Source organism: Crotalus tigris, unplaced genomic scaffold (genome assembly GCF_016545835.1).
Source record: "Crotalus tigris isolate CLP2741 ecotype Arizona unplaced genomic scaffold, ASM1654583v1 scf7180000017692.518282, whole genome shotgun sequence".
Taxonomy (NCBI): Eukaryota; Metazoa; Chordata; class Lepidosauria; order Squamata; family Viperidae; genus Crotalus; species Crotalus tigris.
This window is the reverse complement of record NW_024096571.1, coordinates 91,646-115,433: the sequence shown is the minus strand read 5'-3', so window position 1 is coordinate 115,433 and position 23,788 is coordinate 91,646. Positions and strand designations below refer to the sequence as shown.

At 42.4% G+C, this 23,788-nt stretch overlaps 1 protein-coding gene across 5 annotated transcripts in view; it reads right to left on the bottom strand.

Annotated features, from left to right (window-relative positions):
* Nucleotides 1–14,194, bottom strand: part of LOC120305845 (Krueppel-like factor 15) — a 28,672-nt gene extending 14,478 nt beyond the window's left edge. The window contains exon 1 of one of the 5 annotated variants that reach the window (XR_005556108.1): nt 13,760–14,193. Coding sequence is in view for 1 of the 5 variants with exons in the window: in XM_039338149.1 (XP_039194083.1) it covers nt 13,760–13,762 (3 nt within the window). In the remaining 4 variants the exon portion in view is untranslated. Of the gene's footprint in view, nt 1–12,938; nt 13,733–13,759 lie in introns of those variants that run through there. The other 4 variants (XM_039338147.1, XM_039338149.1, XM_039338148.1 and 1 more) reach the window with 4 other exon arrangements.
* Nucleotides 14,195–23,788: the final 9,594 nt, after the last annotated feature.

The window sequence follows — 23,788 nt, the reverse complement described above, 5'->3', positions numbered from 1 at the left end:
CCATCTCTTTAAGAACTTGTCACAATTTGTTGTGATCCACACAATCAAAGGCTTTTGCATAGTCAATGAAGCAGAAGTAGATGTTTTTCTGGAACTCCCTAGCTTTCTCCATGATCCAGCGTATGTTGGCAATTTGATCTCTAGTTCCTCTGCCTCTTCGAAATCCTGCCTGTACTTCTGGTAGTTCTCGATCCACATACTGCTGGAGTCTGAGTGCAATGAGTGCAATGGTGCGATAGTTTAAACATTCTTTGGCATTGCCTTTCTTTGGAATTGGAATGTAAACTGACCTTTTCCAATCCTGTGGCCACTATTGAGTTTTTCCAAATTTGCTGGCAAATTGAGTGTAGCACTTTTACTGCATCGTCTTTTAAGATTTTGAATAGCTCAGCTGGAATACTGTCACCTCCACTAGCTTTGTTGTTGCTCAGATTTTCTAAGGCCCATTTCACTTCACATTCTAGGATGTCTGGTTCGAGGTCAGTGACCATCTCATTGTGGTTATCTGGGATGTTAAGCTCATTCTTGTATAGTTCTTCTGTGTAGTTTTGCCATCTCTTCTTAATCTCTTCTGCCTCTGTTAGGTCTCTGCCATTTTGGTCCTTTATCATGCCCATCTTTGCATGAAACGTTCCCTTCATATCTCCAATTTTCTTGAAGAGATCTCTGGTCCTCCCTATTCTGTTGTTTTCTTCTATTTCTTTGCACTGTTCATTTAAGAAGGCATTCTTATCTCTTCTAGCTACTCTCTGGAATTCTGCATTCAATTGGGTGTATCTTTCTCTTTCTCCTTTGCCTTTCGCTTCCCTTCTTTCCTCAGCTATTTGCAAAGCTTCCTCAGACAGCCATTTTGCTTTCTTGCATTTCTTTTTCTTTGGGATGGTTTTAGTTGCTACCTCTTGTACAATGTTGCGAACTTCCATCCATAGTTCTTCAGGCACTCTGTCTATCAGATCTAATTCCTTAAATCTATTTGTCACCTCTACTGTATATTCATCAGGAATATGATTTAGTTCATACCTGAGTGGCCTAGTGCTTTTCCCTACTTTTTTCAATTTAAGCCTAAATTTTGCAACGAGAAGCTCATGATCTGAGCCACAGTCAGCTCCTGGTCTTGTTTTTACTGACTGTATAGAGCTTCTCCATCTTTGGCTGCAGAGCACATAGTCAATCTGATTTCTGTATTGACCGTCTGGTGATGTCCATGTGTAGAGCCGTCTCTTGGGTTGTTGGAAAAGAGTGTTTGTTATGACCATCGTATTCTCTTGACAAAATTCTATTAGCCTGTGCCCTGCTTCATTTTGTACTCCAAGGCCAAACTTGCCTGTTATTCCGGTTATCTTTTGGCTTCCTACCTTAGCATTCCAATCCCCCATGATGATAAGGACATCATTTTTTGGTGTTAATTCTATAAGGTGCTGTAGGGCTTCATAGAACCGGTCAATTTCATCCTCTTCAGCACCAGCGGTTGGGGCATAGATTTGGACTATTGTGATATTGAATGGTTTGCCTTGGATTCGAATTGAGATCATTCTGTCATTTTGGGGATTGTATCCCAGTATTGCTTTTCCTATTCTTTTATTGACTATGAAGGCTACTCCATTTCTTCTGAGGAATTCTTGCCCACAGTAGTATACCTGATGGTCATCTGAGTTAAATTCACCCATTCCTGTCCATTTTAGTTTGCTGATTCCTAAGATGTCGATGTTCAGTCTTGTCATCTCTTTTTTGACTACGTCTAGCTTGCCTTGATTCATGGATCTTACATTCCAGGTTCCTATGGAGAAAAAATCTTTACAGCATCGGACTTTCCTTTCACCACCAGATATATCCACAGCTGAGCGTCCTTTCGGCTTTGGCCCAGTCGCTTCATTCTTTCTGGCGCTACTAGTACTAGCCCTCTGCTCTTCCCCAGTAGCATATTGAACACCTTCCGACCTGAGGGGCTCATCTTCCAGCGTCATATCTTTTTGCCTTTTAGTACTGTCCATGGGGTGTTCATGGCAAAGATACTGAAGTGGTTTGCCATTTCCTTCTCCAGTGGATCACATTTTGTCAGAACTCTCTGCTATAACCTGTCCGTCTTGGGTGGCCCTGCACGGCATAGCTTATAGCTTCATTGAGTTACGCAATATAATTTGAAATAAAAGTGAGCACCAGGGAAGTTAAAACTATAAAAAGTTCAATTAAAAAACGCCAAGCTTTCGCTGGCTTCTGCCGACATCATATATATATATATATATATGGTTAATAACACTAAAAAAATATGAACCCTGGGAATATTCATATTTAAAATAAGGTGAGCACCAGGGTGATAAAACTATAAAAGTTTAATTTAATTTAAAAATGCCAAGCTTTCGCCGTCACCTGCCGGCATCCTCAGGGCTTAAAACGCCAGGGAGTGAGAGAGTCTCTTATAAGCAAGCCAAAGTCTGCGCCCGGCTCCTCGATCTCATCATCGGACCTAATTGGTTGGATTGTGCTCCGGTGACTCGTTTCTTCCTGCACCCCTTTTTTTCGCGTGTGTCCTCATTTGCCTTCTTTTCTTTGAGCTCTAAAGTAGGTGGAGCAACCCCCTTGTCTCTCTGATTGTCTCTGTTCTCTCCCTCGGGTTTATCTAGTGGTTTGCATTTCTCCTTCTCCTTCTCCCAATCCACATTTGCACGACTATTCTCTCTCTGAATGTTTTCCCTTTCATCCCTAGTACCTCCCCCTTGTGCCCAACTGCTGTCAAGATGGTCACATGTACCACTCTGGGTTAACTGGGGTGTGGTAGTAAGCTGGGATGATTCAATAAGTTGTTTGTCTATGCAGCCAGTCCCGTAGATGCGGCTAAACCCAGTTAACGTGCTCCCCCCTTTCTTTCGTCTCCTGCGCTCTTTTTCCCCGCGTTATAAACAAAGGTCTCAGTCTGGGGGGAGGTGGGGTTACGATCCTTCCGAACATCACAGCATTCCTCTTCCATCCCCCTCCTCGCTCCGTTGCCTCTCATTCTTGCGTGCCTGTGACAAGGATCTTTGGAGTCGATGGGTGCTGTTGATGTGAGGCGCGGTAGGCTGATCCCGCAAGCTCCGCCCTCTCGCGCATTCCTCCATCCGGGTTCGCTCTTCTCTCTGCTCTCATGGATATGATAGAGCAGTTCTGCTCAGAGCCAGGAAGTGGGAGAAGTTTGCACAGCGCGTTTCATCTAACTACTGTAAGCTAGCATTTCTGCACGGCTGTATTAAGGAGAACCTGGCCCCAAAATCGCTGAGGAGGAGACCGACAGTTGATTCCTTGGAATGCCGACAAGCAGTCCGCCAATTCCAGCGGCGCACTTTGCACGCCTTGATCAACAACCAACATAGACGTATAAGGAACTTAAAAGCATGGATCCAAGACCATCGGAACTATTGCAGTTTAGAGTTGACAAACCAGCATTTTTGGATGCTGGACCGGCACATTCAACAAGCTACGGAACAAACAACTCGTTATATGACGGAGACATTCCTAAGGAGAATGAACCTGCTACATAACTCCCACAACAGCACCTCATCAAGAAGAGTGGTATGCAATTTGTCTACTAAAACATTAACCCAGTCACAACTTTCCCTATTACAACGGGATGTGGGCCATAATCTTGCAGATGCAGACACCCTTGACTTCATAGCAGCATTAAAGCCTGCCTTATACCATATCGGAGCAGGGGAAGAGGTCAGGAGTTCTATCAGACAACAAGTCACAGGCCTTATGTTGAACCACAGACGCTACCAAACACTATCTGGGAGTGAAAGGGAAGCCCTGAGCCAACTTAAAAAAGATGACACCATTGTCATACTCCCAGCGGATAAGGGGAGGGCAACTGTTGTCATGGATAAGGAGGTATATATAAACAAGGCACTTGAATTGCTCAATAACAGTACTGCATATAGAGTAGTGAATAAAGATCCCACCACTACTCTTAGAAACCGTATCAACAAGCTTCTTGATGACTTAAAACGGAATAGGAGGATGGGGGAGGATGTGCTGAGAAGGGTACACCCTGGCGACTCGGCTCTTGCCAGGTTCTATGGGCTGCCCAAGATACACAAACCCAGCGTCCCCCTCTGCCCTATTGTCCCATTCAGGGGCACCCTTACCTCGGAATTGGCCAAGTGGCTGAGCGTACGTATCTGCCACTTGGCCAGTAATAATAACACCACTGTGAGATCGGCAGACGAATTTCTGAATAGAATTAGAGCCCTCAGGGTGGAGGAAGACGAACTCATGGTCTCCTTTGATATGGTCTCCCTGTTCACTTCCATCCCGCAGGACCTTGCGGTTACAGTTCTTAAAGACCGGTTGAATCAAGGAGACCAAGAACAACATCAGAACTCCCTCCAGACGGGGGATCTTATTAAACTGGTGGGAGTCTGCTTAAAGACCTACTTCACCTTTCAGGGCACTATATTTGAACAAATTAAGGGAACACCAATGGGGTCTCCGATATCCAGTGTAATAGCAGAGGTGGTGCTCCAACGTTTGGAACACATAGCGATGGCCCAGTACCAGCCAAAATTTTGGGCCCGCTATGTGGACGACACGTTTGTAGTCATCAAGAAGCAGCACAAGACTGACTTTATGGGTATTTTGAATTCGGTATACCCAGACATCCGGTTCACCATGGAGGAGGAAAATCAGGGCGTATTGGCATTCTTAGATGTATTGGTCCAACGCCAACTGGATGGATCTTTGACTACCAAGGTATACCGAAAAGCAACTTGTACGGACAGGATTCTCCATTTTGAGAGTAACCATCCGACAGCCCATAAGGTCAGTTGCGTCAGAACTCTATTCAAACGAGTAGAGTCACATTGCAGTACTGCCAAAGCAAAGAAAGAGGAAAGAAACCACCTTTTCCAAGTATGTAGGCACAATGGGTACCCGGTAAGATTCATTAATCGGTTTAGTATACCATCGGAATCTCGGAGCAACCCACCACCCCGTGAACTAGTGCCACAGACAACACGTGTCACCCTTCCCTATATCTGCAATGTCTCAGAGTCTACTGCGAGAATTTTGGCGCCGTATAACATAAAGGTAGCACATAGACCCAACCAAACGCTATGGGCCGCCATCATGCGCCCCAAGGACCCGTTCCCCAGCATGGAAAGATCGGCAGCCATATATAGGATCGATTGTATGGACTGCCCATGCAACTATGTTGGGGAGACTTCAAAACGAATGAAGACTAGGGTCCATGAGCACAGACTAGCAGTGAAAAGGGGCGAGCAGCACTCCCAGATATGGGTTCACATGGCGGAATTGGGCCACCGCTTTAATTTTAATGAGGTATGCGTCTTGGCAAGTGACAGTACAAAGGGAGGGTGCCTTCTTAAAGAGCCATGGCTTTCCAATAGTAACTCCATTAATCGACACATTGACCTCTGCTCTGCATACTTGGCATTAAGATCATGGAGTGCGGCCAGTTACCCATCCCATTACCGACAGCCCGACAGCAGACCTAGTGGAAAAACCAAAGGGAACATGCCAACCCCCCGACTAGTCGTGGACAACCCAGAGGATGAAGAACAACGTCTGAGAACCCCCACCACCCCCACAATGTTGACACGCTCCCAAAAGACCAGGAGGGCAATAACAACTAAAACCCAGAATCCCCATACTATGAACACCAGGGACTTTCCAACTGATACGGCAGAAGGCAATATAGACGGAGATGGAGGGGATTGTTAAAACCAACACCGCATCTACGGCTCGAGAGGCATAGGATGATCGATCCGAAGAAGATGGGACGACCCCCCCCCCGTTCTGTAATGCCGACCGAGTTGGAGATGCATGGGGTGTGGGATAGCTCTAGGAGCGACTGCGAGTCGATGGACACCCTGGAGAGCGGAGAGAAGAGCGAACCCAGATGGAGGAATGCACGAGAGGGCGGAGCTTGCGGGATCAGCCTACCGCGCCTCACATCAACAGCACCCATCGACTCCAAAGATCCTTGTCACAGACACGCAAGAATGAGAGGCAACGGAGCGAGGAGGGGGATGGAAGAGGAATGCTGTGACGTTCGGAAGGATCGTAACCCCACCTCCCCCCAGACCGAGACCTTTGTTTATAACGTGGGGAAAAAGAACGCAGGAGACGAAAGAAAGGGGGGAGCACATTAACTGGGTTTAGCTGCATCTACGGGACTGGCTGCATAGACAAACAACTTATTGAATCATCCCAGCTTACTACCACACCCCAGTTAACCCAGAGTGGTACATGTGACCATCTTGACAGCAGTTGGGCACAAGGGGGAGGTACTAGGGATGAAAGGGAAAACATTCAGAGAGAGAATAGTCGTGCAAATGTGGATTGGGAGAAGGAGAGGAGAAATGCAAACCACTAGATAAACCCGAGGGAGAGAACAGAGACAATCAGAGAGACAAGGGGGTTGCTCCACCTACTTTAGAGCTCAAAGAAAAGAAGGCAAATGAGGACACACGCGAAAAAAAGGGGTGCAGGAAGAAACGAGTCACCGGAGCACAATCCAACCAATTAGGTCCGATGACGAGATCGAGGAGCCGGGCGCAGACTTTGGCTTGCTTATAAGAGACTCTCTCACTCCCTGGCGTTTTAAGCCCTGAGGATGCCGGCTGGTGACAGCGAAAGCTTGGCATTTTTAAATTAAATTAAACTTTTATAGTTTTATCACCCTGGTGCTCACCTTATTTTAAATATATATAGAGAGAGAACCTGTGGCTTAGATGTTATAACAACTGCCTAACATGCAGATAAGCCCAGGTTCGAATCTCAGAAGAGTAAGTCTGGCTGAAGAGAGTTAACGGAACTCGAAATAGCTATACCAGTTCTCTCTTTATTCTTTGTTAGCAACCTAAAAATGTAAAATGATGTCGCAGTTGGCGACTGCTGCTTGTGGATGGCTCTAGATCAGTGGTTCTCAACCTGTGGGTCGGGACCCCATTTGGGGTCGAACGACCATTTCACGGGGGTCGCCAAACAAGGCTGTCTGCCATTTTTTCCCCCTTTTCTTTGGCCACACCTCTGGCACCCAGTGATGTATAAGTGGTTGGGGGTCATCACAACATGGGGAACTGTATTATGGGGTCATGGCATTAGAAAGGTTGAGAACCACTGCTCTAGACTGAGCTGATACAGGCAAAAGAAAAAGAAAAAGAAAGAAGATTTCTTTCTCCCATATTTGGGCTGACAGGGTGTACATTCAAGGTAAAAATCTCCTCCCCCTGTCTCTCTCCTGATAGCTAACAGAGTGGGAGAGAACCTGTGGCTTAGAGGTTATAACAACTGCCTAACATGCAGATAAGCCCAGGTTCAAATCTCAGAAGAGTAAGTCTGGCTGAAGAGAGTTAACGGAACTCGAAATAGCTATACCAGTTCTCTCTTTATTCTTTGTTAGCAACCTAAAAATGTAAAATGATGTCGCAGTTGGCGACTGCTGCTTGTGGATGGCTCTAGATTGAGCTGATACAGGCAAAAGAAAAAGAAAGATTTCTTTCTCCCATATTTGGGCTGACAGGGTGTACATTCAAGGTAAAAATCTCCTCCCCCTGTCTCTGTCCTGATAGCTAACAGAGTGGGAGAGAACCTGTGGCTTAGAGGTTATAACAACTGCCTAACATGCAGATAAGCCCAGGTTCGAATCTCAGAAGAGTAAGTCTGGCTGAAGAGAGTTAACAGAATTCGAAATAGCTATACCAGTTCTCTCTTTATTCTTTGTTAGCAACCTATATATGAATACTTTACAAGCTTGGAATTTAGCCATCGTAGCTAGAAGTAGTAGCTAGATAACTTCAGTCCAGTCATTCTGTCTCAGTCCAATCAACCTCACAGGTTTGCTGTATTGGGAAAAATGAGAGGAGGTAGTGCTACATTTGGCACCTTGCACACTAAACTAAAGACAGGCTGTTAGTCTAACAAATAAGCCAATATTTAAAAGGGCTTCATTTTATAGGTTAGAACAGAAATTAAACATGGTTCAGAATTCAAAACCAGTTGGTCACATTTTACCAGATTTTTCCCATTTTGTTTTTAGTTAATAGTGTTTATTTTCATTACTAGTGTTTTTAATTACAGTATATGTCTCTTTCTCCCCTTCCTAACCCCCAAGTTTTTCTTTCAGAAAGTGATTTTTTGAAGATCCAGCACTGTTTCATATCTTTAAACAACAGCAGTTTCTGCAGGTGTTGAAAACACTGTGTTGTCAGAGCTGACATTATTTTTAGAAGGCATGAAAGGCACGTGTGTCTATGTATGTGTTGTCAGGAACCACTTAAAAATCTCATTTGCAATTTAAAGTCAAAGAAGTATCTGTGTGGGGGGGGGTTTCCTTCCTTCATACTTGATGGCACATTTATATCTGAAAAATAAAGTAATGAGGGAACAACTTGACTTGTTGTCTCAACAGAGGCATTCAACATCTGCAAAAGAGGCTCTATCAATAACAAAGTGGATTTGTCCTCAGCAAATCATCCTCAGTGTAAACAGTGAATCAAGTGAGAACTGACTCGCACTGGATGCAGATAAAAACTGGATTCTCATATTGCACTGCTGTGGTTTGTTTAACTAAGGTTTATTGACTAAATAAAAATAATAGGAAGGAAGAAGGGAGGGAGGGAGAGAGAGAGAGAGAAAGAGAGAGAGAGAGAGAGAGAGAGAGAGAGAGAGAGAAAGAAAGAAAGAAAGAAAGAAAGAAAGAAAGAAAGAAAGAAAGAAAGAAAGAAAGACTGACTTAGCTTTTTGTGAATACAACCATAGTTAATATATGGATAAAACACAATAACTGAATTAACATGTTATTTTGCTTAAATGTCTTCAAATTCTGTCCTGTTTTATGTGGCAAAATTATTTATTATCTATTTAAAAGATTTGTATATTAATAGAAATCTAAAATCAAGGTAAGTGAAACAGACTCAGCTTCCATGCTTCCTATCTTCACCACAGAAACAGACTAATGTCTACCTACGGTCTTTCTATTTCAATAAGCTCCTTTGGACAAGGCCATTAAAGGCAGTCACCAAAATGTGAATGTAATGCTATTATATAAAATAGTAATTAAAATTTCAGGAATAAAGAGTCCAAGCATACATATTAAACTATAATTCAATTACTAGGAAAATATTTTCAATAATAAAATACCAGAACAGGCAACAGTTGACTATCATTTCATGTAATGCATCTTCTACCCTTCGAGGCAATGGAAGAAAACATGTTTTTAAGCACCTTTGACTGAATTGTCTCTTAATTTATATAGGGGAAAAAAACCATAAAGTCAGGAGGTTCACCAAACAGTAGGTATTGACACTATGAGCAATTTATTATTCCATATGGGAAATATCTAAAGTGACTCCGTCAATTTACAAATGTAACTGCAAGCCAAGTATAAAGAAAAATTAAATAAGAAATTTGTACATGTGGAAAGAACTTGGAGGCCAAGTTCATAAAACATTTTCATTTTTTGCACTTAAATTTTGACCTATTTAAAACAGGAAAGACATCTTACCTATTGCACAGAGGACCTGTAAACATAAAAAATATGGATATTGGGATGTTTCACAGCCTAATTAAAGGTAAAAAAGATGTTGAGACTCTAGAAAGAGTACAGAGCAACAAAGATGATTAGGGGACTGGAGGCTAAAACATATAAGGAACGGTTGCTAGAATTGGGTATGTCTAGTTTAACGAAGAGAAGGACAAGGGGGGACATGATAGCAGTATTCCAATATCTCAGGGGCTGCCATAAAGAAGAGGGAATTAAGCTATTTTCCAAAGCACCTGAAGGCAGGACAAGAAGCAACGGGTGGAAACTAATCAAGGAGAGAAGCAACCTAGAACTAAGGAGAAACTTCCTGACAGTGAGAACAATTAATCAGTGGAACAGCTTGCCTCCAGAAGCAGTAAATGCTCCAACACTGGAAGTTTTTAAGAAGAGACTGGACAGCCATTTGTCCGAAATGGTGTAGGGTTTCCTGCCCGAGCAGGGGGTTGGACTAGATGACCTCCAAGGTCCCTTCCAACTTTACTACTATTATTATTATTATTATTATTTGTTTATAATGCTTTAACTGAAAATCTGGCATAAGAACAATTCCTCTATCTTGGATACTGTGTTAATTTTGTTGAAAATCAGTTTTGCCAGTGGCAAATTGAGCCTGTTGAACAAAGAAATTAAATACTTGAATTCTAGTATTTATGTAGATTTTAATATTATATACAAATGTAGCTAAGCCATCCAATTTCCCCTGAATCTTGATTAATCCCATTAATAATGGACACATTAACAAATGGAAATTTGGTAGTATTGAAGAGGGGAAAGAAAATGTTTTAAAATAAACAAGACAAGCAAGAGACTGAAAGACCAAAACAGTTGCATGACCATCAGTGTGTTATTAAAGAAAATGAAGGTGCCAAGTAAAATGGGTGGAAAGAACTGAGAGCAGTGAATCTGGAGAGATGTAAGAGCCATAAGAGGTCAATCTCTTTGAGAAGATATGGATGTTGCCTGGGCTCAGACCTGAGTCCTGTAACTCAGGGATTTTCAACCTTTTCACCCATTGTACCACTTTTAGGATATGGCAATATCCGAGGACCATCAGTCGCCTAGCAAGGTGTCAAAAACTTGATGACCAAAAAAAAAAAAAAAAGGAAAAAAGTGATGAAGTACAGGTAGTTCACTTAGTGACTGTTCAAATGGCACTGAAAAAAGTGCCCCCCAAGCCACAGCCGAGCAAAACACCTGCCTGCCCACCCAGCGGCGCTCTTCCTCCTGTCTGAGGTTTTCATTGTTGTGAGCATTTCTGTTGAGGATTGGCAGCGGGGGTGGGATGGGGGGTGTTTGGTCTTTATTTCCCCCATCTGCTGGGTGATTGCAGCAGGTTTTGGTCACTTCACATGACCCTGGGACACTGTGACCGTCATAAATATGAATCAGTTGCCAAGCATCTGAATGTAAATCACAAGACCCTGGAGATCCTGCAACAGTCCAGCAGATCGGTGCTTCTTCTGGGCTCAGAAGCACCAGGATCAGCGCCAAGTTCCAGCTGGAGCCTGGCACTGATCTTGGCGCTTCCACTGAGCCCTGACAACCCCGAAGTGCTGATCCTGGCGCTTCTGCTTAGCCCTGACAGCCCTGCAGATCCAGCCATCTCTCGCTCAGGCTTGTGCTGTGCTGCCACCGGTTCAGCTCATTTCCCTCCCCAACTACTTTTCTAGGATGGTCGCATACCACCTGCCAGGTGCCAATGTACCACAGGTGGTACCCGTACCACTGGTTGAAAAGCCCTGCTGTAACTCACAGGAACAGATCCCAGTTTCCCTGCACCTGCTCCTTTTCTTCCTAGAGAGAAATGTTGGTGGGAGGGAGAAAGAGACTGGGACACAGGGTCACAAGTAGAGGAAAGAGAGAAGATTGAGCAAAAAAAAAAAAGGCAGAAATGGTTTGCAGAATATTTGGGGGATAGGAGAAGGTGGGACTACAAGTAGTCCTTGACTTATGACCACAATTGTTCCTAAAATTTCTGTAACTAAGCAAGACAGTTGTTAAGTGAGTTTTGCCATTTTATGACCTTTCCATAATTAAGTGAATCATTGCAGCTAAACTAGTAATACAGTTGTTAAGTGAATCTGGCTTCCCCATTGTCTTTGCTTGTCAAAAGGTTGCAAAAGGTGATGAGACATCGCAAACGTCATAAATAGGAACCAGTTGCCAAGTACCTCAATTTTTGATCATGTAATCATGGGGATGCTGTATCAGTTATAAGTGTGAAAAATGGTTATGTCATTTTTTCCAGTGCCGTTGTAACTTAGAACGGTCACTAAATGAATGATTTAAGTTGAGGACTACCTCTATTTAGGTTTAGGCAAATTCAGATTGGATGGATCTCAGGGATCAATCAGAAAGAAGAGAATATTGCTGGAGGCTTATAAAACAGAGACAAAAAAAATATGCAAAGAGAAGATTTAAGACTGAAGGCCCAGCTAGGTTTGACTTCATCCTGACAAATTAAACATGATCAGACCTGGTAAGTTCTTGGATGGAAGGCCTTCTTAAAATCCTAAAGTTGTAGCTAGTTTGTAGTTGTAGCTTCTAGGGCAGTAGTTCTCAACCTTTTTAATGCCGCGACCCCCAACCGGTCGTAAGTTGAGGACTACTCAACTGGTCATAAGTTGAGGACTATTCAACTGGTGCAGCACCGTTTGCAGAATGGGACTTTTGGCGGGCTCAGCACGGCAGAGACAGCCTGGACAATTCCTATTGGCTTTTGAAAGCCAATAGAATTTGACTCTATTCAAGAGAGTCTATTCTATTGGCTTTCAAAAGCCAATAGAATAAAAGGGAGTAGCACAGCTAAGGAAAAGGGGAAAAAATGGTGGGCTGCATTGTTTGGCGACCCTCGTGAAATGGTCATTCGACCCCAAATGGGGTCCCGACCCACAGGTTGAGAACCACTGTTCTAGGGAATTGGAAAAAGTCTCTCCAAGGAAAGCATCATCAAACGACTTCTGTATTGTTGCAAATTACAGGGACTTGTCAACCAGAACCTAAACTTGATGTGCAGGAGACTCCTTCAAGAGTGAGCCAGTAGGATCAATTACAGAATTTGTGCGTTCGTTTTAAAATGGGTGCGAAGGTATCAAAGGCCAATCTCACGCTAATATTTGAGGATCACTCCCAGCCAGATTGGGACTGGTGCTTTCTACTACAAAGGAGTGGACGGTCACAGGCAATGACAAAACGGGGGGAACACAGGGGAGCGTACTTCAGGAGGGAGAGTAAACAAGGGGTTAAGGCTCTACTTTCAGCTGTCAGAGCTTGAGAAGCACGGAAAGGGAATCCCGAGCCTCGCATAACCCGCACGCTCTTGGCTTTTTCCGTAACCGGGCGCGAGCAGTTCAGATGGCAAGAACGAGGCTGCCCGGCCTGCACGCGCTCCTCGGCTCACCTATCGGGTTCCACCTTCTACTAACTACAGCGTCGCTTCCCCTCGCGCAGATCCCAAGGAGCAAAGAGTCCCGCCCTGCAAGCCGAAGCACGGGGCAGGTCTGCCATCAATCAAGAGAGTTCCGCGTTTCCGATAGGTCAGGCAGATCGACTCCGACGGCAACCTCGGGTTACTTGCGTTCAGAGGCGCGTTGCTTCACGCGCCTGTAAAAATCTCCGCTCTAGAAGTTTAGCCTGCTTAGCTGGATTCCTGAAGCCCCATTACGTTTGTCAGCGTGATGGGACTCGGCCGCGTTTCTGAAGCTTTCGGGGTGCGGAGATCGGACTGGGGAAAAAAAGCGCTATCCGTCATTTGGCGGCAAGAAGCCCAGATTTTCCACTAGAAGCGGTGGGAAACTTCACATGCCATCTGCAGTAAACAACCCACAGGATTTATTTCCCACTCAGTTTCCAATGTAATGAGTGGGGAGGGATGGGGATGTTAAAATAAACACAGAGCAGGAACTTTTGCTTCCCGGCAACCAAGATAAAAAGATCGGCTCTTGGTGGTGAATCCGTCTCCGACCCAGCTAGCTGGGGCAGAGAAACAGCAAAACTATTTCTTGGAAGAAGTTCTTTCACACGCGGCTGTTAGTACATTCCTTGCGTGCCTTCCCAAATCACCAGCTTCCCAAAGTGGCCCTTTTACAGTAATAATACACTGCAGCCTTCTCCGTGAAAAATGCAGGCACTCCCTGCGACACGCGTCCCCGTTCCCCTTCGTTCTCTCTCGCTCCCAGCTCGCGCGCCTCCACGCCAACATCCACGCCCGTTAACCCTTACCATCGCCAATTGCTACAAGACTCCCGCTTTTCCCTCTCCTCCTCCTCCTCCTCGCGCTCTTGCTTTCTGCTCACATGATCCGAAGGTAGGTGCCCTCCGAAACAGTGGCCCCGCCCACTCGAAGGCTCGGTTCCAGCCTCGTCTCCTCATTGGACAGCTCATCTCAGGGGCTCGCCTGGCCCTGCTAGCCGCTGAGCCACGTGCCGTTGGTTGGGCGAGAACCCAGCAGGAGCAGCGACTGGACCATCCCCGGGAACTTCTCCGCACGCGCAAATTGACTTGGTGTTTACCTTTTCATTCTATAATCGCCGCTGGCTTGAAGGTCAAAAGAACTGATATTTCAATTTTATACGTCTTGAAACTAGTAGGATTAAAAGATATAGGCTATATTAGGAAGTATGTGAAGTTACTACGTGAAATTATTCCATCTACTGAGTTAAACAGGTGAATATATTTTAAGAATAATTCATTGCGTACTTGTCGGGGGAAACCTGGAAAGCATCCGCTGTGTTAAGAAAGTTAAATGTTATTCATATCGCTTAAAGATGAAATCATAGGCAAATGTGGATTTTTTTAAAAAAAGCCTCCCTCCCCCTTTGTTGACACTATGGTATACGTTAATAACTTAAGAAGCAAGAGTCTAACATAAAATAAATCAAGATGGTTTTATATTTGATTCCCAGGGATTCAGTATTAGACATCATTTGCTGATGTACATATATTCTAATTTGCATTAATATCACTGACTTGATAATTGATATTTTATAAGAACTCTTTAAACTGTGACAGCATCAAATTGGCTTGAAGTGGCATCTCCCATCCATCCCAGAAATGGTAGTTTAGTAGCTGAGAATTCTGTTTTGAGTGCAAAAGGTCCTCACTTTCAGTCCTGGGATGTCTAAGTACAGTAAGGCTAAAAACATTAAGCTTCTTAGACTGACTGATAAAGGGCACTTTCTCAACATCAAGGTTCCTAAGTCAGTTGTTATTTTAAAAAATTGAAATAAAATGATGCTGTATTGTTTGAATTTGAATATATTGTAGGGAAATAGAAGATGCTTAGTATAAAAGCTAGTCCAGTTATTTTGACACATAATTAACAAATTTTCTAAAGCATCTCCGCCATCCTTGGCAAGGGAAAAGAATAATACAAAGACTTGCAGATAGAAGTAGAGACTGTGGCAAAAGAAAACAATGATAATATTAAGAAGCACCTTGGGTACAATCCCCAATCATCTGGAGCACCATTTGAACACTATATCAGTATTGACAAAATCACCATCAGTCAAATGTAAAAAGCAACTTCTTGGAATAGATTGCATCCTGCTACAATACTGTTGACACCAAATCTGCCTATCCCAGGTTTTTGAGAAGAACTTGATATTAAAAATGCCAAATCCAGTATAAACATTTGGCTGACTGTACCATCACCCATAATATAAAATAGAATACCTTTGCTGGTTTTTCATGGCATTCTACATCTGCTTCCCAAGATTATCACCTCATATTGACTAATGGTAGGGCCAACCACCTGTAATGCCTTTTAACATATGCATGTAATTTAAGGGTATCTGGAAGTAACTACACATATTATGCTTCCCCACTAGCTTTCTCAAAAAATAGCAGTGGGAACATTATGCTAAGGCCCCAGCTCTTTTGGTTAGGCCAGTTTCAGATTTGAAAGTTAGCAAAAAGGTCGTCTGCTTTTCTTGTGCCACCGAACTCCTGAGCTTGTTTAATTAGCACATTAGTTCATAGTTAAAATTGCTTTATTAAATTTTCCAGTGCCTCTAAGGCAGATTTGCTCCAGGGTAGTGTGGCAGATTTAAAATGTTTCTGAAATGTAACTATAAACCATTGGAAAGGATAACAACAAATATCCTCTCAATACTATAACAGCATTTACACTCACACACACGTAATTCAAACAGTAGAGAAGACGTCCTGTTGAAAAGGCTTAATATTCTGGGTTGGGATGGAGCTGTCTGTAGGAATGAATGTGTACATGGACAGCTCCTTCACACCCATCAGGCTCTATATTATTATAATTATAATTATTATTCTAGAATTCTCCAAAATGCAACCCTTCAGCATTATCTGTATTTCCATGAATACCACTGGGATATGGATCCTATAGGCATTCTCAAAAAATAAACATTGTGCATAGTTGCAATCTAGTCATTGTTTGAAAATGTCACCTTGCCCAGAAAGCTGAAATTTGGTAAGGAGTGAAAATGGATGATGAGGAATAGTTTACCTTCTGGTTAATGAATGGACTGTGGTAATTATGTCTATTGTAAAAGCTATTTTGTGAATAGACAAATTCATTTCTCCCTGTTCCCGAAATGATTTTGTGAGATTACCTGCAACATCTCTGCCCCTGGCACATTAAGTGATGTTATCCTGGTATCTGGAGGCTGTGAAGATCTAGATGGGGAACAATAGGCTTCAGCCGAACCCTGGCAACACTTACAGTAGTAGCTTTGGGTTTGGAGGCTACTGGTCTATGGTCTAGGATTATGCCATCTTTGGTGCTGGCACTGCTGCAGACAGACCCAGTGTGCAATCTGGGAGTCAGAACTCCTGCTCAAAGAGGAGGTTGCAGTCATTGCTAGGAGTGTGCCAGTTGTGCCTGTACCTAGATTGGAAGGCTCTGCCCTTGAAGAGCATCCAGAAGTTTCAGCTGGTGCAAAATGCAGCTGCACAAGCAGTTATGTGTTCTAGAACAACATTCATTACACTCTTCTCTATGAGCTGCATTGGTTGTCAGTTTGCTTCAGGGTTCAACTCAAGTGCTGCTTTTGACCTTTAAAGCTGGGTTTTTTGAGGGACCATCTCTCCCTGATTACATCTGCTTGTCTTATCAGATTCTGCAAGACAGGCAGGTCCCAATCTTTCAGAGAACTAAGCTTGGCGGTCCCATAGAGGCAGACCTTCTCTTCTGTGATAGCTGCCTTATGGAACATTCACCCCACCCCAAAGTAAGAACAGATCCATTTTTTCTTATTTTTGGGAAGTTCTTCAAGAACTTGCTTTGTCATCAGGCCTGCGGGTCTCAGGACAGCAATGAGATTTTCAGTTGGCTTCATTGCTGATTAAATCAATTGTCCTTATAGAATATTTGTATCTCAGGGTTAAACTGTGAGATCCTTGTTACTCTCAGGTTATTTGGGTTTTTTTTTTCTGATGTTTCATTGCCAAACTAGGTAACCACCATCAGTGCTAGTGGGGAGTGGGTTTGCTATCATTTTATATAGTGGCTTGCTCTGTCAGTGTTGGTGGAAGAAGTCTTGATGGTTCATTGATTGGACTGTTGTTAACTGTTAGCTTCTTTGTCTGATTGGGGTATTGTTTGCTTCTTGATTGTTAGTCTAGTGTTAATCTTGGTGCTAATCATTGCTCATCTGGGTATTAATTGCAGGTGAGATGTTTGGGCCTTTTTGTTTCCTTTTTGACTTGTTGATTGCCTCTTCTGAATGGTATGCAGATGTTGTTTGTCTCTGCCTGCCTGTTGATTGCCAATTTGTCTGAGTGCCAGGCTTCCAGGTATTATCTAGTGTTTTTGGACTTGGCTTTGTCTAAGATTCTCACAGTTAATTAATTTCACAATATATGGACAAACTTAATCAGAATTTCAACTGGTTATGGAGAAGCCAAGATTGTCTCTACAAAGAGACGAGATATGTGCATGTTTATGTGTATGGTATAGAGCTCAATTTGCATTTATTTTAATGGAAAGCGGGGATTACAGTACCTAGTCATTTTATACTGTCGTCATAAGGACTGTTGAGAAAATGAGTACATAATGTTCTGAACACTCAAAAGAGATATAAAAATTCTAATAAATTATTGGCATTCAAAGCTTGGTTTGTGACTGGCATCTACTATGTTCTATGCTAATCACAAGAGGATCTTATTCTTATTTCAACACTGTCTCTTTCTTAATCCATGATTAGCCCTTTCTTCCCAGAGGCTTCAGAGACTTGCATTAACTTGTAAACAGTTTAATTGATCTACTAGAATGGTAGTAAGAAGGTACCACCCTTAATTTCCAAATGTAGGTTGCCAACACTCTTGATCTTTCTTTAATTTATTCAGGAATCAGAACTGATTCCTGCTACATTTAAAATGCATGTTTTAACAGGCAGTGCTCACAGAACATTGTTTGAATAGCACCTGAAATTTTCAAAGGTGAAATTTGCACACCATTTCAAGTAGTTGCTCTGTTGATGTCATTTTAATAGTAACAATAAGATCTGCTCTAAGAGGTGATAATATAATGGGACTTCTATTCTAAAAATAAAATACAAACTATATATACCTACTGCACTGCAAATGGGTAGGAATAAAAGTTAGCCTATTCATATTTGTTCATAAGATTCCCTCTGAAGGCCTCTGATTTGGGCCTGTATTAACAGTAGCAATAACAATTTTACAGCACTCTCTGAGTGGTTTATAATATCAGCCTATTGTCCAAACAATCTGGATCCTCATTTTACCAACCTCGGTAAGATGGAAGGCTGAGTCAACCTTGAGGCCATCAGGATCAAACTCCAGGCAGTGGGCAGTTAGCCTGCAATACTGAATTCTAACTACTGTGCCACCAGGGATCTTCTGGAGTCTTTGTATAATGGGTTGAGCACTCAAATTTGGCTGGGATATCGCCAGTGTCTTTTCAGCAGTCTTTGTGAATAGGCAATGGCTTTTTCAGTATTGGGATTCTCAAGCTGATTTTCCTGAGGCACTTGTAGCAGTAGCACTGCCTCAACGAGGGCAGCTCTTGTTTCAAAGATGCCATTGCAGACACAGTTATTTTGACTTGTAATCAGCCCAAACTAAATTGGGACTACTTTGAACTTTGTTTTCTCAATTGGACAGGTTGCCAGTGATCTGCAGATAAGTATTTCTATTCATTAGTCATGGCTACATCACTGCCTGTTGATGTTTAATCTTTCAGTGGCTTTCTCCCTTTACAAAGATTGCTTGATTAGATTTTTATCCCATCTTTATTACTTTACAAATAATTTAAGGTGGTGAACATACATAATAACCTTTCTTCTTCTTCCTATTTTCCCCACATCAGCCTTGTGGTTTGGACTGAGAGTGGCTGCCCATAGGTGGCACTGAAACTCATAGTCTCTCAGTTCCTAGCCTGATCCCTTCACCACAACACCATTCTGAATGGCCTATTGAAACTAGAGATGGATTAAGGGATTTTCTGGATGATACAGTTGTGTTTATGTTATTTATACTGTGTGTGTCTATGTGTATAGATATATCTTCCCAAACTTGTGAATAAAAACAGGAATGAACAACTTCTGAACCCGATTTAAGAAAAGCCTTGAAGTCTTTTCTGACCACGATTCCTGAAGACCAATAGCATTGTTATGTGTAGGAATGTTGAAAAACTTTAGTAATTAAAGGGTAATTAGTTCAGAGCTTACTTATTGCTCTTGTTGGTATTTATAAGGAAATTAGCAATCTTTGGGGTCTATGCTATGGCACAATTCACAATTTGGAGAACATAGGACAGAGGTCTCCAACCTTTCCGGACTCGTGGACCACAGAGGAGAGCAGCTTCCAAATTGGTGCGTGCGTGCTTGCAAACAGGGCCACGCACACTGGCACAGCACTAGCGGCCCCGTTTGTGCATGTGGCATGTGCTGGTGCCATGCACATGTGTGAACGGCTGTACACTCCCCGCAGCAGTTAGCAGCCCAGTTCACACATATGTGAATAGTCGCACAACCCGCCCAGCTCTAGCAGCTTTGTTCGTGCATGCGCAAATGGGCCATGTACACCTGCCTGATGCTAGCGACCCCATTTGCGCCCATGCACGTGTGAACAGGGCTGCGGGCACTAGCACAAGTGGGGATGCACGCCCACACATGCGCGCACTGGCCAGCCATTTCTGTGGCCCGCTGGCCAAGAGCCCGCAGCCCAGTCCCAGGCCACGGCCCATAGGTTGGAGACCCCTGACATAGGCCTATGCCAGCAACTGCATCATTTCCTGGAATTGTGTAGTTGCCGTCTATAGCTGCAATGTGATCCTCAGAAAAGATACATTTGTTTAAGAAATCATAAACAGGTGCAACATACTCTGATGCATTTTTCCTAGGTGTCTAAAGTGTTGGAGAATCTTAATAGGTTCTTGAAGAAATACATGTTCTGTTATTTTCATTTCTCCATGTCCCCTACCATCTGAGGGAAATCAGATGGTATTTCATAGCTTTCTTAGTAAATCCCAATTATAATTTCAGGGTTGATCTTTGACCCTGTCTATTCTTGCTGACGCTTTATTTCCTGGTAGAAAAAGGTATAACTTGTGATTTGTGCTTTTGAGCTTCACATCCCAATCCTTGTTAATCAGAAAAGGCCTCTGAATTAATATTTGCCAGGTTGGCCTAAAATAGTACATAGTAATACTTCTACTACTACACATCAGATTATTGAAATTTCTATAAAAGCTGCCAAATTCTGCTCAAACACAATTGCTGTAAAGATGCTAGTTTGAATTACCCATAAACTCAAATGATCTGGTTATATATTGGGACTAAATGAATACTTTGTAATGTTTGCCACCATTTCCATTCTCTAATGCAGACATGTCAAAAACAAGGCCTGGGGGCCGGATGCGGCCCACGAAGTGGTTTCATGTGGCTCACGAAGCCATTCTGGAAACAGTGAGGAAACGGCCTCTTCTGCCTTGGCCCTGGCCCAGGCCAGCCAGGAGCCAATGTACAATTTTGTGGTGGCCATCTATGCTGAAACACATTCAGTCTTAGCTCGACAAGGCCATCTGGAAACAGCGAGGAAACAGCCCCTGCCGCGTCAGCCCCACCCCCTGGGTGCATGCTGGGGAGGTGTCACCCTTTATGAGGAATGAGGAAATGCACCATCGCCTGGAAGTGGCCAGCAAATGGCCCTCACCTACTTCACTTATCTGGCTTGATGGGCTCTGGGGGAGGGGTTTCGGCAGGCAGTGGGGCAAACAATATAGAGCTGGCCATACCCACCCAGTAGGCCACACCCACTCCATCCACACACACCCAGTAGGCCGCACCCACTCTGGCCACACCCACCCGCCCCCTCAAGGGCAACCGCAATGCTGATGCGGCCCTCAATGAAATTGAGTTTGACTCCCCTGCTCTAATGTGTTGGCTTCTTACTTTGTTTATCCTTTATATCTGTGTACTTTTAGTTTTGGACAATAAATTCAGTTCCTTAAAATAGTTCGATTCCATATATTCATGACTTCCTTCTCCAGAAAGGCTCAGAATCAGTATTAACTTTCAGTTCATTAACTTATTCTTTAATTGAATTATCATGCTGCCTTTGCTCTGGTTTATAGAAGTTTAATTTTTTTGAATTTGAAAGCTATTATTTGTAAGCAATAACTCTTAGAATCAAATAACCAATATGCAAATCTTTCAACTACAAGCATAATTATCCAGAATTGTCAAAATATGGTACCAAATTAATTAAGTCTAGAAAATGATATGCCAAAAAGACCAATCCAGGCTAGGATTCACATTCAGAAGGAATGAATGTAGCATTAGTAACCCAAGTCAACTATGTATAAAAAAGTAATTTGTACACTAATGCAAATTACTTGCTACAGCATTTGCCTAGTTAGCCCACTAGAATATTATACCAATACCTGCTGGAGATCCTGCACAAAATATGGTATATCCATACCTAAATGAGGTAAGGAAAGCAAACAGCACAGCTAAATATTTTTCCAGCCTCCTGACCATTGGGGGTAATTGCACTTTTGTTTGTGTAGCTAAGTAAGTCTCATCTGTGTGAGCATGAGGTGTCATGTTGTGTCTGTTTGAATACTGTGCTTTGGGTTATGTGTTAATTAGTGGGGGGGGGGCTCAGAACAGAACAGCTGCCAGCAATCCGAGCTCCTGGCCAATTGCTTCTTCCCACAAATCTTTCTCTGTAGCACCTGGGCTGATTCAGCCTATTTGCAAATATTTTTGCCAGCTTCTTTCCCATACCAAATATGATCCTGTGGCATTGTTTTTGAAGAGCTATTCTGCTGACAGTCAGTCCCATGCTTTTACATAATTTTTTCCCCAAAATTCTCCTGAGTGGGGGGGGGAATCAAGGCTGTTTTATGAACAACTATTAGTTCTGCAATCATTTTAGGGGTGTGGGGCTAGGAAACAAAGCTGTTACTTTCTCCCTAGGAGATACTGTACTAATTCAGAAAGGAATGCATGACAAACCAAGAGATGGAACTGGCTGATTTATTTTACAGTTTAAAATGAAGGAAGGCATAAATTAATGTAAAGTTGCCAAATTTTTCTAGGAGGGTTTTTTCCCGTCCTTTTCCTCCTTTAATTATTTCCACCATACACATCCAGACATGATCCTTCAAATTATCCTTTATTCCTGCGCTTTCAGTAAATTATAATTTGCAATTTGTCAATTTAGCATTCCATATCGCAAGCTATTTTTCATAGAATAATTTCTCTTTATTCATTGCCAATTTCTTGAGTATCTCTGCTTAAAGTTTTTAAGAATAATTTTTATTAGCCTTCCAGAACCACCATGGATCCTATGTAAATTGAATACATAAATTAGGCTGCACTGCTAGCATATATAATGGAAGCTGTAATCTGAATACTTTAGCATTCAGGAACTAGTATTTACTATACTCTAGCTCTGTTAATATCATGGATATGCATAAATGGAAACATTTGAGTTTTGTTCAGAGCTCAAACCACTGCATTCTGGGTTTGGTTCTCCAAATACTTTGGCAGCCGAAAGTATATTGGTTTGAAATGTTGGGGGTCAAACCCCCAGTACAATATCTCTTTAGAGCTGCAAATTGAGAAAGGCTAGTCTAAGTTACAACCACCCATTGTTTCTTTCAATAGTCATAATAAAATAAATAAATAAAACGTAAAGCAGAGATGACTGTCTCAGAGAAGTTTGGATTAATCTAAGAATTTTGGTGTTTATGTGATGCAAGCAAAGGTTGATACATTTTAACTTTTCTGAAACTTGTTTCTTGTGCTCATTTTGAATATTTTTGTCCATTTAATGGCATTTAGTGATTAAAAGGTATATAATTAGTATAATTAGTAATGAAAGTAAAATAACTGGAACAGATTTATAACTGAAATCTGCCAATATGTTTACTGTATTGTTCTGTAAAAGGAATTGACAAACCTCCTGAGGTTTGTCAATTTCCTAGCATGCCATGACAGAATCATAGAGCAATAAAGGTGTCCCATGATACAGTTGTGGTGCTTACGGTGTAATATATAGATAGAGCTATCCATGGCAAGTCTAAAAAGAGGTGACTGGGTGAAAAATGGACACAGAGTTCTTTCAATACAATTGTATAATCAATATGAAATGGGATATGGTATGAAGCGCAAATATATTTGCTTCATAAACCAAGTGTAAAATTTGAAAATAAAAATATTTTGTGAACTTAATATTGTAGTGCCTCCAAACAATTAACTTGTATTTTGTTTAAATGTATTCTTTAGAGTTACAAGTTATTGTAATATGGAAAATTCCATGTCTTGAAAAGTGAGGTATTCAAACTTTGTGACCAAGTGCGCTTCAGCTTTGTTTTAATTTTTCTGTTGAAATTACCCATTTTCAGAAACAAATCACAATGATCTAGCCCAGTGGTTCTCAACCTGTGGGTCGGGACCCCATTTGGGGTCGAACGACCATTTCACGGGGGTCGCCAAACAAGGCTGTCCGCCATTTTTTTCCCCTTTTCTTTGGCCACGCCCCTGGCACCCGGTGATGTATAAGTGGTTGGGGGTCACCACAACATGGGGAACTGTATTATGGGGTCGCGGCATTAGAAAGGTTGAGAACCACTGATCTAGCCCCATAAATATATACCCTCTTACAGTCTCTGAATGGCTCTGACTTACTTTACCATTTCAGGTGTTATTCATTCTTTCAATTCAACATAGAAAAAATAAATAACGTGGTATTTGGCTCTAAATCCAAAAGTTCTTACTGTATTAAATTAAGGCCATTTAAACA